The sequence below is a fragment of the Squalius cephalus genome (genome assembly GCF_949319135.1).
Source record: "Squalius cephalus genome assembly, chromosome: 14".
NCBI lineage: Eukaryota > Metazoa > Chordata > Actinopteri > Cypriniformes > Leuciscidae > Squalius > Squalius cephalus.
In genome coordinates this window covers 6,665,084-6,676,284 of record NC_137135.1, presented here as the reverse complement: position 1 = coordinate 6,676,284, position 11,201 = coordinate 6,665,084, and the positions used below count along the sequence as shown (strand labels likewise).

At 38.5% G+C, this 11,201-nt stretch overlaps 1 protein-coding gene across 1 annotated transcript; it reads left to right on the top strand.

The window, feature by feature from the left end:
* The first annotated feature begins 713 nt into the window (after positions 1-713).
* On the top strand, positions 714-10,863 carry LOC307170977 (nuclear factor 7, brain-like). The gene is made up of 6 exons (XM_079892315.1): positions 714-1,303; positions 8,539-8,634; positions 8,745-8,975; positions 9,093-9,115; positions 9,197-9,315; positions 9,686-10,863. Exons 1-6 carry the CDS (start codon positions 908-910, stop codon positions 10,225-10,227), a joined length of 1,407 nt encoding a protein of 468 aa, XP_079748441.1. The 5' UTR covers positions 714-907; the 3' UTR covers positions 10,228-10,863.
* Positions 10,864-11,201: the final 338 nt, after the last annotated feature.

Genomic DNA, 11,201 nt, shown 5'->3' with positions numbered 1-11,201 from the left:
CGTGTCTGAGCCACCCTGTCATAGGTTCATGCAGTTGCCGCAGCACAGACATGCACGGACGAGCCAGTACATTCTGAGTGAACTGTCTATGGTCGCGTTCATTGTGAAGGGGAACGACAACGGATGTTATTTTGGGAGACTTATTTCGGGTGACTGGAGCCCCGTGCACTGCTGAACGGAGCGAGATGCCGCTGGATGAATAACGCACTGCTGACGGCTGAATGTAATTTGAAAGAGAAAAGTTTTCCTGTCGGCATTAAAAAAAACAACAAAAAAAAAACATCTGAATTCAGAAGACCATACTAGTATACTACTCATACTACATTAAACATATTTCTACGGCAGAAATAGGAAGAGTGGTATGTTAGTATGATGTTCTGAATTCAGCAACTGATACCATCCGTGACCCCCCCCCACCCCCACCCCCACCCCACACACACACACACACACACACACACACACACACATTGACAGCCTCACTCTAAATAGGCAAATATACATTTTATTAAACTTATTTTGTTTTACATTATTAAATTATCTTATAATCTTTTTTATGCTACAAATTATCACTTGATTTTTTATTCAGTTCACTGAGTACATAATATGCTTGAAAGCACAAATAAAATAAAGATAAAACTATACATCCAGTCTGTCTTCAGAAACTCCACCCTCTTACAAAACCAACCAGGAAGTGACTAGTCTTTATTTCTGCCTTTCATTTTTACTGAAAGCTAAAACGAGTCAGTGTTGTTAAGAACAGAGGAGGACACATTATATTATAGCATTTTTGTTTATTTCTGAATTAACCCAGATTAGATTTTGATTGTAATAGTTGTTTACTCTTTAAACCAAAGTTCAGAAAGTGAAAGTAAATTGTAGATCATTGGATATTTTTCAAGACGAGGAAATGAATTCAAAATCTGTGGAAGAGCTTTCTTGTCCTGTTTGCTGTGAAATCTTCAAGACTCCTGTTATTCTGTCCTGTAGTCACAGTATTTGTAAAGAGTGTCTACAACAGTTCTGGACAACTAAGAAAACTCATGAGTGTCCTGTCTGCAGGAGAAAATCCTCAAAAGATGAACCTCTAGTTAATCTAGCATTAAAAAACTTGTGTGATTCATTGATAAAGGAGGGAAATGAGAAACGTTCATCAGGATCTGAGGAGATCTGCAGTTTACACAGTGAGAAACTCAAACTCTTCTGTCTGGAGGACAAACAGCCTGTGTGTTTAGTGTGTATTAATTCACATAAACATGACAATCATAAATTCAGACCCATCAGTGAAGTGCTTTCATCTTACAAGGTAAGACAGATATCTCTGATTTCATATGCTGAATACAGTGCTAAACATCGAGTATTATTTGTGTATACAATAGACCAGAATACATTTTTGTTCAGACTAAATCTCTGTGTCAAATCTGATCACCGCCAGAGGGCAACATCGCCTGAGTGGCCTACTTATCCATTTCACAGACTTAATTTTCCATGATCCCCCCCAGGAGTGTAATCAGCATCAGGTACGCCGTACCTGATGCTGATTACACTCCTGGGGCCGTATTCACAAAGAATTTTAAGGCTAAAAGTAGCTCCTAACTGGCGAATTTAGGAGCAACTCCTAAAAATAATGGGCGTGTCACTTGTAACTTTAGGACTCCTAATTTTTTTGACTAAGAGTAATTCACGAAGCATTTTAGCCCTAATAGTAGCACCTAAGTCTGGGACAGCTTAAAAGAAGTCGAGAGGACTCCTAGCTCACTAAGACCTTCACAAACCGCCTTTTGTGGCATTTCAGGTCGCGATGTTTTGAAATGCGTATGCGGCGGCTACAGGAGCTTCCAATCGCGAGAGAACAATTCTGCATTGTAGGCATAATAGGGATGCAATAACGCCACCAACAACAACCAAAGCTACTCATTGCATGTAAACTAATTGTAACGTTTTATTGTGAATCAAATTAAAATGTTCTTCTCTTTGCAAACGTAGGCAGAGGCAAATAGTGACAGATTAATTCAATAATGTTGCAAACATATTGCATCAATCCATATGTTTCATTAGGCTACTAGGCTGTTTGTTTTGCCTTACTCTTTATTCATTAGGCTATTTATTCAGTTATTCATCATCTTCCGTCCTTCGCACTACTTGTGTAGCGCACGCATTCTCAGACCTGTCACCTGTCACTCATCCTCGTAGGGGAGGTGTTTGGAATCATTCCCGCGTTACAATCATCAGCCAATCAAGGTGGTCACTTCAGTCAAGCTCGTGCATGAGTAATGACGTCATCCATAGCAACGAAGACTCACTCTTAGTTTAGGAGTTGTCATTTTTCTTTACTAAGAGTAGGTCTGAAAGGCGTTGTGAATAACTTTTAAGAGAAAACTCCTAGCTAAAATCTTTTAGTGCGATTTACAGTAGGAGTACTCCTAGTGGTAAGATAAAATGCTTTGTGAATACGGCCCCTGATCCCTATCCCATGGACTATTTAACCAGCACTCTCACAAGCTCTCATTGCAAAGTTTTGTTTAGCTGTGGCTTACATCTCTACAGTGGCGTTTTCTTGCGGAGGCCAAGGGAAGCCAGGCTTCCTCACTTTTTCAGAATATAATCGTCATTTAATAAACACTTTTGTTCTCACAGTTTACGTAATCCTTCTGTCATCTCCTCATCGTCTCTCTTCATTCATTACTGAGCGTTTTATGATGTGTAAAACAGCGCCCCTATAAAAGTGACATGGTGAATGAGCGTTGAAAACATGGTACTGCACCCTGTGTCTGTGAGGAGGCCAGGCTGAGTTGGCATCCCTTGATAGAAAAAAAAAAGAATGATTAACCAATCAGGTGACGCTATTGTCACGACACTGCTCCCCTGTGATTGGTCAGGACAGTGTCAAGGGAAGCCATGAACTTGTTGGCATCAGGCCAATCACATCACGTTATCATCGTCAATGAATGAATGAATGAAATAGCGGAAGATTTGTGGATTTGTGTTGACATCTTGTTTAGCTAGTTAGCTAAAATTATTAATTGTAATTATGGAGGGTGGAGATTTGGAGTATTTGGTAAAAAAATCTTTTACTAAACTGCCTCTACAGCAGCAACTCAGTTTAAGAGGACTGACTGTGTGTGTGTGTGTGTGTGTGTGTGTGTGTGTGTGTGTGTGTGTGTGTGTGAGAGAGAGCGCGTCTGGTCTGAACTGCCCATTTAGCGATGTGTTATTTTTTTAATGTGATTATAGTTCGTTTCTTGCGTGCTTTGATTAAGCAGCATGTGAGTGCACTTTGTTGTTTATTGTTGTGATTGTTTGTGAATAACCACTATTGTATATCCTTACATGAGCGTCACACCGATTTAAGGGTGTATTAAATGAAAAAGGTTATCTTCTTGTTGCTTACCGTTGGCGTTTCCTATCTGCGAATGTTTTAATAAAAAACACCATGAAAGATGTTTAAGAGGACTGACTGTGTGTGTGTGTGTGTGTGTGTGTGTGTGAGAGAGAGAGAGAGAGAGAGAGAGAGAGAGAGAGAGAGAGTGAGAGTCCGTGCTCGAGTGTAACAAGCGTAAGTCCCGGTAAGATGATGCTGGGCGCTCTAATAGTTCATCCAAATAGCAACATATAAATGGTAACGTATGATTTTCTGCCCCCACCCCTTAAAACACACAGCTTAGAGGTTGTGTCTTAATTGGCCTCCTCAGAAATTTTCCCCACGCCACGCCACTGCATCTCTGAGCGGTTTTCTCTGTTTGATCATTATTCATGTCGGCACTAATGATGTTCGACTCCGCCAGTCGGAGATCACCAAAATTAATATTAAAGAGGTGTGTGAACTTGCAAGTACGATGTCAAGGACTGTAATTTGCTCTGGCCCCCTTCCTGTTCGCAGGAGTGATGAGATAGTTAGTAGATTGTGTTCGCTTAACGGTTGGCTGTCTCGGTGGTGTCCGCTTAATAATATAGAATTCATAGACAATTGGAAAAGTTTTTGGGGCAAACCTGACCTGTTGAAAAGAGATGGTATTCATCCCTCCTGGGATGGTGCTGCTCTTCTCTCTAGTAATATGGCTCATAGTCTTAGAGCTCAAACATGACAATCTGGGGCTCAGGTCAGGAAGCAGACAGACTGGCTTAACCGACTGTCTGCTAGCGGCCTCGCGTCACCAAGGTCAGATAAATCCCATCACATAGAGCCTCTTTCACCTAGCTATCATCATATAGAGACTGTGTCTGTTCCCCGAATTTGGAAATCCAAAAAACGTTTAAACCCAACTAAGGTTAAAAATTTAATTGATGTTCAACAAATAAAAAACAGCTATAATACAGATGAGCAAATGCTAAAGCTTGGGTTGCTGAATATTCGATCGCTTACTTCAAAAGCACTCGTTGTTAACGATATGATTTCAGATAATAACCTAGATGTGCTGTGTTTGACAGAAACCTGGCTAAAACCAAACGATTACATTACTTTAAATGAATCAACCCCGCAAGATTACTGTTATAAACATGAGCCTCGTCTGAAACGCAAAGGGGGTGGTGTTGCTGTAATTTATAGTAATAGTTTCAAAACCACTAAGAAATCAAGTTTTAAATATAATTCTTTTGAAGCATTGGTGCTTAATGTAAAAATATATAGTGTAAACGATAAATCACGTTTGAGATTTGTGTTGGCTACTGTATACAGGCCACCAGGGCACCATACAGACTTTATCAAAGAATTTGCGGACTTTCTATCAGAATTAATATTGACTGCAGATAAAGTACTAATTGTTGGTGATTTTAATATACACATCGATAATGAAAAAGATGCATTGGGATTGGCATTTAAAGACATTGTAAATTCAATTGGAGTTAGACAACACGTGTCAGGACCTACTCATCGTCGTAATCATACTCTAGATCTAATATTATCACATGGAATAGATGTGGATGCCGTTGAAATTCTGCAGCAGAGCGATGACATCTCAGATCATTATCTAGTCTCGTGTAAACTTCATTTAGCCAAGGCTGCAAAGCCGACTCCGTGTTTCAAATATGTGAGACCTATCACTTCTGCTACTAAAGATTGCTTTATTAATAATCTTCCTGATCAGTTTCATCATCTCAGCATCCCAGATAGCTTAGAAGAACTTGATATTACAACAGAAACGTTTAACTCTCTCTTTTCCAGCACTTTAGACACAGTTGCTCCGTTGCGCTTAAAGAAGATTAAAGAAAAAAGTCCAACGCCGTGGTACAACGAGCACACTCGGGCCCTTAAGAGAGCAGCCAGAAAAATGGAGCGCAACTGGAAGAAAACAAAACTAGAGGTATTTCGCATTTCATGGAAAGAGAGCTCAATTACTTACAGAGAGGCTTTAAAAGCTGCTAGATCTGCTTATTTTTCAACCCTATTAGAAGAAAATAAACATAATCCTAGGTATTTATTTGAAACGGTGGCTAAACTAACGAAAAATAAAGCTTCAAGCACCGAAGTTTCCAAGCAACACAGCAGTAATGACTTTATGAACTTCTTCACTTATAAGATTGATAATATCAGGGACAAAATTATAACTATGCAACCGTCTACTACAGTATCACATCAGGCAGTGCATTGTAGTCTCCCTGAGGAAAAATTTGATTCATTCGTTGCTATAGGAGAGGAAGAATTTACTAAACTCATTAAATCATCTAAATCTACAACATGTATGTTAGACCCTATACCGACTAAGCTACTGAAAGAAATACTTCCAGAGGTCATAGATCCTCTTCTTAATATCATTAATTCGTCTTTGTCTCTAGGATACGTACCAAAAAACTTTAAGCTGGCTATGATTAAACCGCTTGTTAAAAAAACGCAACTTGATCCTTCAGAATTAGTCAATTACAGGCCGATCTCGAATCTACCTTTTCTGTCAAAGATATTAGAAAAGGCGGTATCCTCACAACTGTGTTCCTTTCTTGAAAGAAATGATATCTGCGAGGATTTCCAGTCAGGATTTAGACCGTACCATAGTACCGAAACAGCTCTCGTTAGAGTCACAAATGATTTGCTCTTATCATCCGATCGTGGTTGTATCTCGCTATTAGTGTTACTCGATCTTAGTGCTGCATTTGACACCATCGACCACAACGTTCTTTTAAATAGATTAGAACATTATGTTGGCATTACGGGAAATGCACTAGCATGGTTTAAATCATACTTATCTGACCGTTATCAGTTTGTAGCAGTAAATGATGAGATGTCTCATCGATCACAAGTTCAGTATGGCGTACCACAAGGCTCAGTACTAGGACCGTTGCTCTTCACTCTGTACATGCTACCCTTAGGAGATATCATTAGGAAACATGGCATTAGCTTTCACTGTTATGCCGATGATACTCAGCTCTATATTTCTTCAAAACCTAACGAAACTTACCAATTCACAAAATTAACGGAATGCATAGCGGATATAAAAAATTGGATGACTTGTAATTTCCTACTACTTAATTCTGAAAAAACAGAGTTTCTAATTATTGGACAAAAAACTTCCTCACGTAATAATCTAGAATACTGTCTAACACTTGATGGCTGCTCTGTTAAGTCTTCGTCGTCGGTTAGGAACCTGGGTGTGCTCTTTGATACCAATCTTTCATTTGAAAGTCACGTGTCTAGTATCTGTAAAACTGCATTTTTCCATCTTAAAAATATATCTAAATTACGCCATATGCTCTCATTGACAAATGCGGAACAGTTAGTTCATGCGTTCATGACCTCAAGGCTAGATTATTGTAATGCTCTACTGGGTGGTTGCCCTGCACGCTTAATAAACAAACTACAGCTAGTTCAAAACGCAGCAGCTCGAGTTCTTACCAGAACCAGGAAGTATGACCATATTAGCCCAGTTCTGTCAAAACTGCATTGGCTCCCTATTAAACATCGCATCAATTTTAAAATATTGCTGATTACTTACAAAGCACTGAATGGTTTAGCTCCGCAGTACTTGAGCGAGCTCTTAACGCATTATAGTCCGTCACGTCTATTACGATCTCAAAATTCCGGCCAGTTGATAATACCTAGAATATCAAAATCGACTGCTGGCGGTAGATCCTTTTCCTATTTAGCACCAAAACTCTGGAACAGTCTTCCTACCATTGTCCGGGAAGCAGACACACTCTGTCAGTTCAAAGCCAGATTAAAGACACATCTCTTTGACCTAGCTTTCACATAATACATTATAGACTTCTATAATTTAATGTTAGGCTGCATATAGTAGGTCAGCCGGAACCGGGAACACTTCCCAAAAATCCTGATGTACTCGTTACATCATGAGAAGAATGGCATCTACGCTATTTTTAGTGTCTGTGTTTATCCCGAGGTTTTCCTGCAGCCTGCCGGATCCAGGCCGTATCCAGATCTGACGAAGGACCTTCGCCTGGACCGATGACAACGCAGTGCTGAAGTGCCAACTAGTCTCTCCCTATGGAGGATCCCACTACCACTCTACAGATAAGGCGTTGTCGGGAAAATTCGTCTCGCGGTCCTACCCCAAAGCAACAAATAAAATAAAATTCCTTATCAAAATTTATAAGGAAAGACAAGTACTTTGTTTAGGCTTGGCTTGTAGGGAACTCCAAACCTGCGTATATTCAAACGCACATAACTATAGAACCCATTCTAAATGCGCATGTGAACGCCATCAGTGTTTCTCACAGGTTCGCATTTAAAGTCTGTGTAGAGAGAATGGTGTCGTCTTAGCGGCCCCTAATTTAATAACAAATGATCATTGCGACGGAAGCAAATCAATTAAAACTAACTTTAGATGGAAATAACTTAACTCTGCTGTACAGCCGAAACAATCTCTGTTGCCTTAAATTATACGCTTATCTCTGTAAAGCTGCTTTGAGACAATCTACATTGTTAAAAGCGCTATATAAATGAAGATGACTTGACTTGACTTTGACTGACCCACTGCCTGGTTTGTGATTACGTCTCTACTCTGCCTTGTATACCTGTCGCCGTTGATTGTTTGTTGTACGAGTATCTCTTTTAATAAAGCTGCAAATGGATCCTAACTCTGCTGACTCAGCGTTACACTCTGATTTTCTACTGATATAAAATTCTACACAAAACTTTGATCCTCTGATGTTCAAATCTTCTTGAATATAACAGCATTGGTTCAAAATAGAAAATAAAATTTTGTCATGGGTTATTAATATTTTTCATTAATAATATGTGATTAATTACAAGACACACCAAAAAGTGATTGATACTAACATACTTTCTCTTTCTGTATTTGTATTTGCACAACCACAGATTTACAACTGCATGGATATAATAATTAAGAATTGGCCATTGCAAAAAAACACATTTGTTTGGTAAAAACATGATTTATCGATGTTCACCTTTATGAATTATATAATTAAATTATATAATTAAAAATATATGTCCTGTCATTTTCAAGCACGAATGCTTCCATGAGAATGACCCATTCAACATATGAATAATATAACAATGAAAACATTCAAACATACAATGTTTAAACCTCTTAGAGCTGCATAAGTTTCACAGATTTTCATCTTAACCTGTAGGAGGAGTTTAATACAGCACTGACGTCCTTACAAAACAAGCTCAAACATGGAGAAGAAATGAAGAAAAATTGTGATGAAACAATTGAACACATCAAGGTGAGGATATAAAGAGTTTAATACTCAACATTCACACAGAGTTTATTATTGACATTAGTGGAGTGTGTGTTCATACAGCGCTGACTGAAGTGAATGTGATTTGATTTCAGTCTCAAGCTGAGCACACAGAGCGTCAGATTAAAGAAGAGTTTGAGAAGCTTCATCAGTTTCTCAGAGACGAAGAAGAAGCTACAATCACTGCACTGAGAGAGGAAGAGGAGCAGAAGAAGCAGAGGATGAAGAAGAAGCTGGAGGAGATGAACACACACATCTCAGCTCTTTCACACACAATCAGAGACATGGAGAAGATGATGAAAGACAATGACGTCTCGTTTCTAAAGGTGACAAATCAATCTGGCTTCATTCGTTGTGCATAAAACAACTTGTATAGAGAGACTCATTGACAATGAGAGTGTTTGATAAGATATTAAAATGTTTTCAAACTCTATATTTTCCAGAACTTTAAGGCCTCAATGGAAAGGTGAGTGAGCTGCTCGTATCTCTTCTCTCAGTGGATCTGAACTCAAATTCACTGCAGTTCTGACTCCTGAATGTTCCTCAGAGTCCAGATCTCACAGCCGGATCCACAGATGAGTTCTGGAGCTTTGATTCATGTGTCGCGTTATCTGGGTAACCTGCCGTTCAGAGTCTGGAAGAAGATGCTGGAAACTGTCCAACACAGTGAGTCTCAGCAGATTTGACACCAGTGCAGAAGATAGTTCAGATATAAACACACACAACATCAACATTTGATAGAAATATATTTAAAAATCACATAATTACAAAGTGAATCTGAACTGCATTTCAGAAGATCATCAGATCATACAGCGAACTCATAATGAAAAGTATATTCCTCATAATCTATATTTATCTATTAGGGTACAATAGTGTTTATTGAATACTGATATTAAACCTGAAGCCTCAATCCATTATGACAGTAACTGAGAGACCATTGTTATGATTTATGAATTCTTTCAACAAAGTCTTTATGTGTTTAACATTTACATTTCTATAATCATCATCCTGTAATCTGATGTTATTCTCTCTGCAGCTCCGTTGACTCTGGATCCAAACACAGCAAATCCTCATCTCACACTCTCTGCTGATCTGACCAGTGTGTCGCTCAGTGATGAAGATAAAACACTTCCTGATAATCCAGAGAGGTTTGATGAGTATCCATGTGTCCTGGGATCTGAGGGCTTTAACTCAGGAACACACTGCTGGGATGTGGAGGTTGGAGACAATACATACTGGAGTCTTGGAATAACCACAGCATCAAACCAAAGGAAGGGAAAGGATTTCTTTGAGTCTAATGTCTGGCGTGTGCGATACATAGAGAGCAAATACAGCTCAGAATCCCCAGAGCAACGCCTCACTGTCTTTACTGTTGAACAGAAGTTTCAGCGTGTGAGAGTTCAGCTGGACTATGACAGAGGAACAGTGTCATTCTCTGATCCTGTAACTAACACACATTTACTCACACTCACATCCACCTTCAACGACACAGTCTTTCCATTCTTCTATAATTGCTGCACAACTCCTCTGAGGATCTTACCAGTTAAACTGTTTATTACAGCAGAAAATCACAGTTAAATCTGATTCTGCTTATAGATAAATTCAGTTTAGCAAATTATGCTTCAATAACAACACTGTAATAAAAGGGTCACGTTCATCAATCACACTTAAATATAAAATTTAGAGTTAACTTAACCCTTGTGCGTCCTTAAGCCGGGTGCACACTGTGCGATGTATAATAGTCCTTTACGATTGTTGCTGGTCAGACTGTACGAACATGATCGTACATGAACTTAACACTTCCTAAGGACATTTTTGTCTGTTTTTTTTTTAAATATTTTTTTCCTGTGTTAATGCCAAATTCATGAATTTTGGCACAAGTGTTTATTTTTATTCGAATTTTCTTATTTTACTCTCATCTTTTCTTTCATGAATCAAGTTTACACTAGTAACACAACATATTTACACTCAGGACCTTATGGACTTGTATCCCCATTGAAAACTATATTTCTTTTTTTTATTTTATCCCAGGGCCATTTAACAAACAAACATTTAACATTTTTATTCTGTTGGTAAAGATACAAAATTTAAATTTGGTCTTTTTCACAAGATGGCGCCATTTTCTCAGGTTTGGTCTGTAAAGCAAATACTCGCTTTATTCATGTTTTCTTCTTCTGCGTATTTGCTTATCAATTGGATAAATAATGCAGCTATAATTCGTGTGGATGTCAGTGTGGTTTGTATGCATGTACTAGAAAAATTGTGTGTGTGTGTGTGTGTGTGTGTGTGTGTGTGTGTGTGTGTGTGTGTGTGTGTGTGTGTGTGTGTGTGTGTGTGTCTGTCGTGTGTAATATTTGATAGAGAAAATGTCTACTGTACTGCAAATCACAAATCACAGCATTGTTTATACCAGTGCTGGCATTTAATGGGGAAAAGTTTAATACTGAACCTAAACTAAATCTCACTGAATTATTTTTTTTAATATTTTTTTTTTATTTTAAAAACTTTTTTGGTAGCAGTTTTTGAGTTTGAAATGTTTTATTAAATATATA

What these genes read in the sequence shown, in the direction of transcription:
- LOC307170977 (XM_079892315.1), top strand. Translation starts at nt 908, where the DNA reads ATGAATTCAAAATCTGTGGAAGAGCTTTCTTGTCCTGTTTGCTGTGAA. An exon ending in ATGACGTCTCGTTTCTAAAG is followed by an intron (nt 8,976 to 9,092) that starts GTGACAAATCAA and finishes TATATTTTCCAG; the next exon opens with AACTTTAAGGCCTCAATGGA. An exon ending in GCTGGAAACTGTCCAACACA is followed by an intron (nt 9,316 to 9,685) that starts GTGAGTCTCAGC and finishes TTCTCTCTGCAG; the next exon opens with CTCCGTTGACTCTGGATCCA.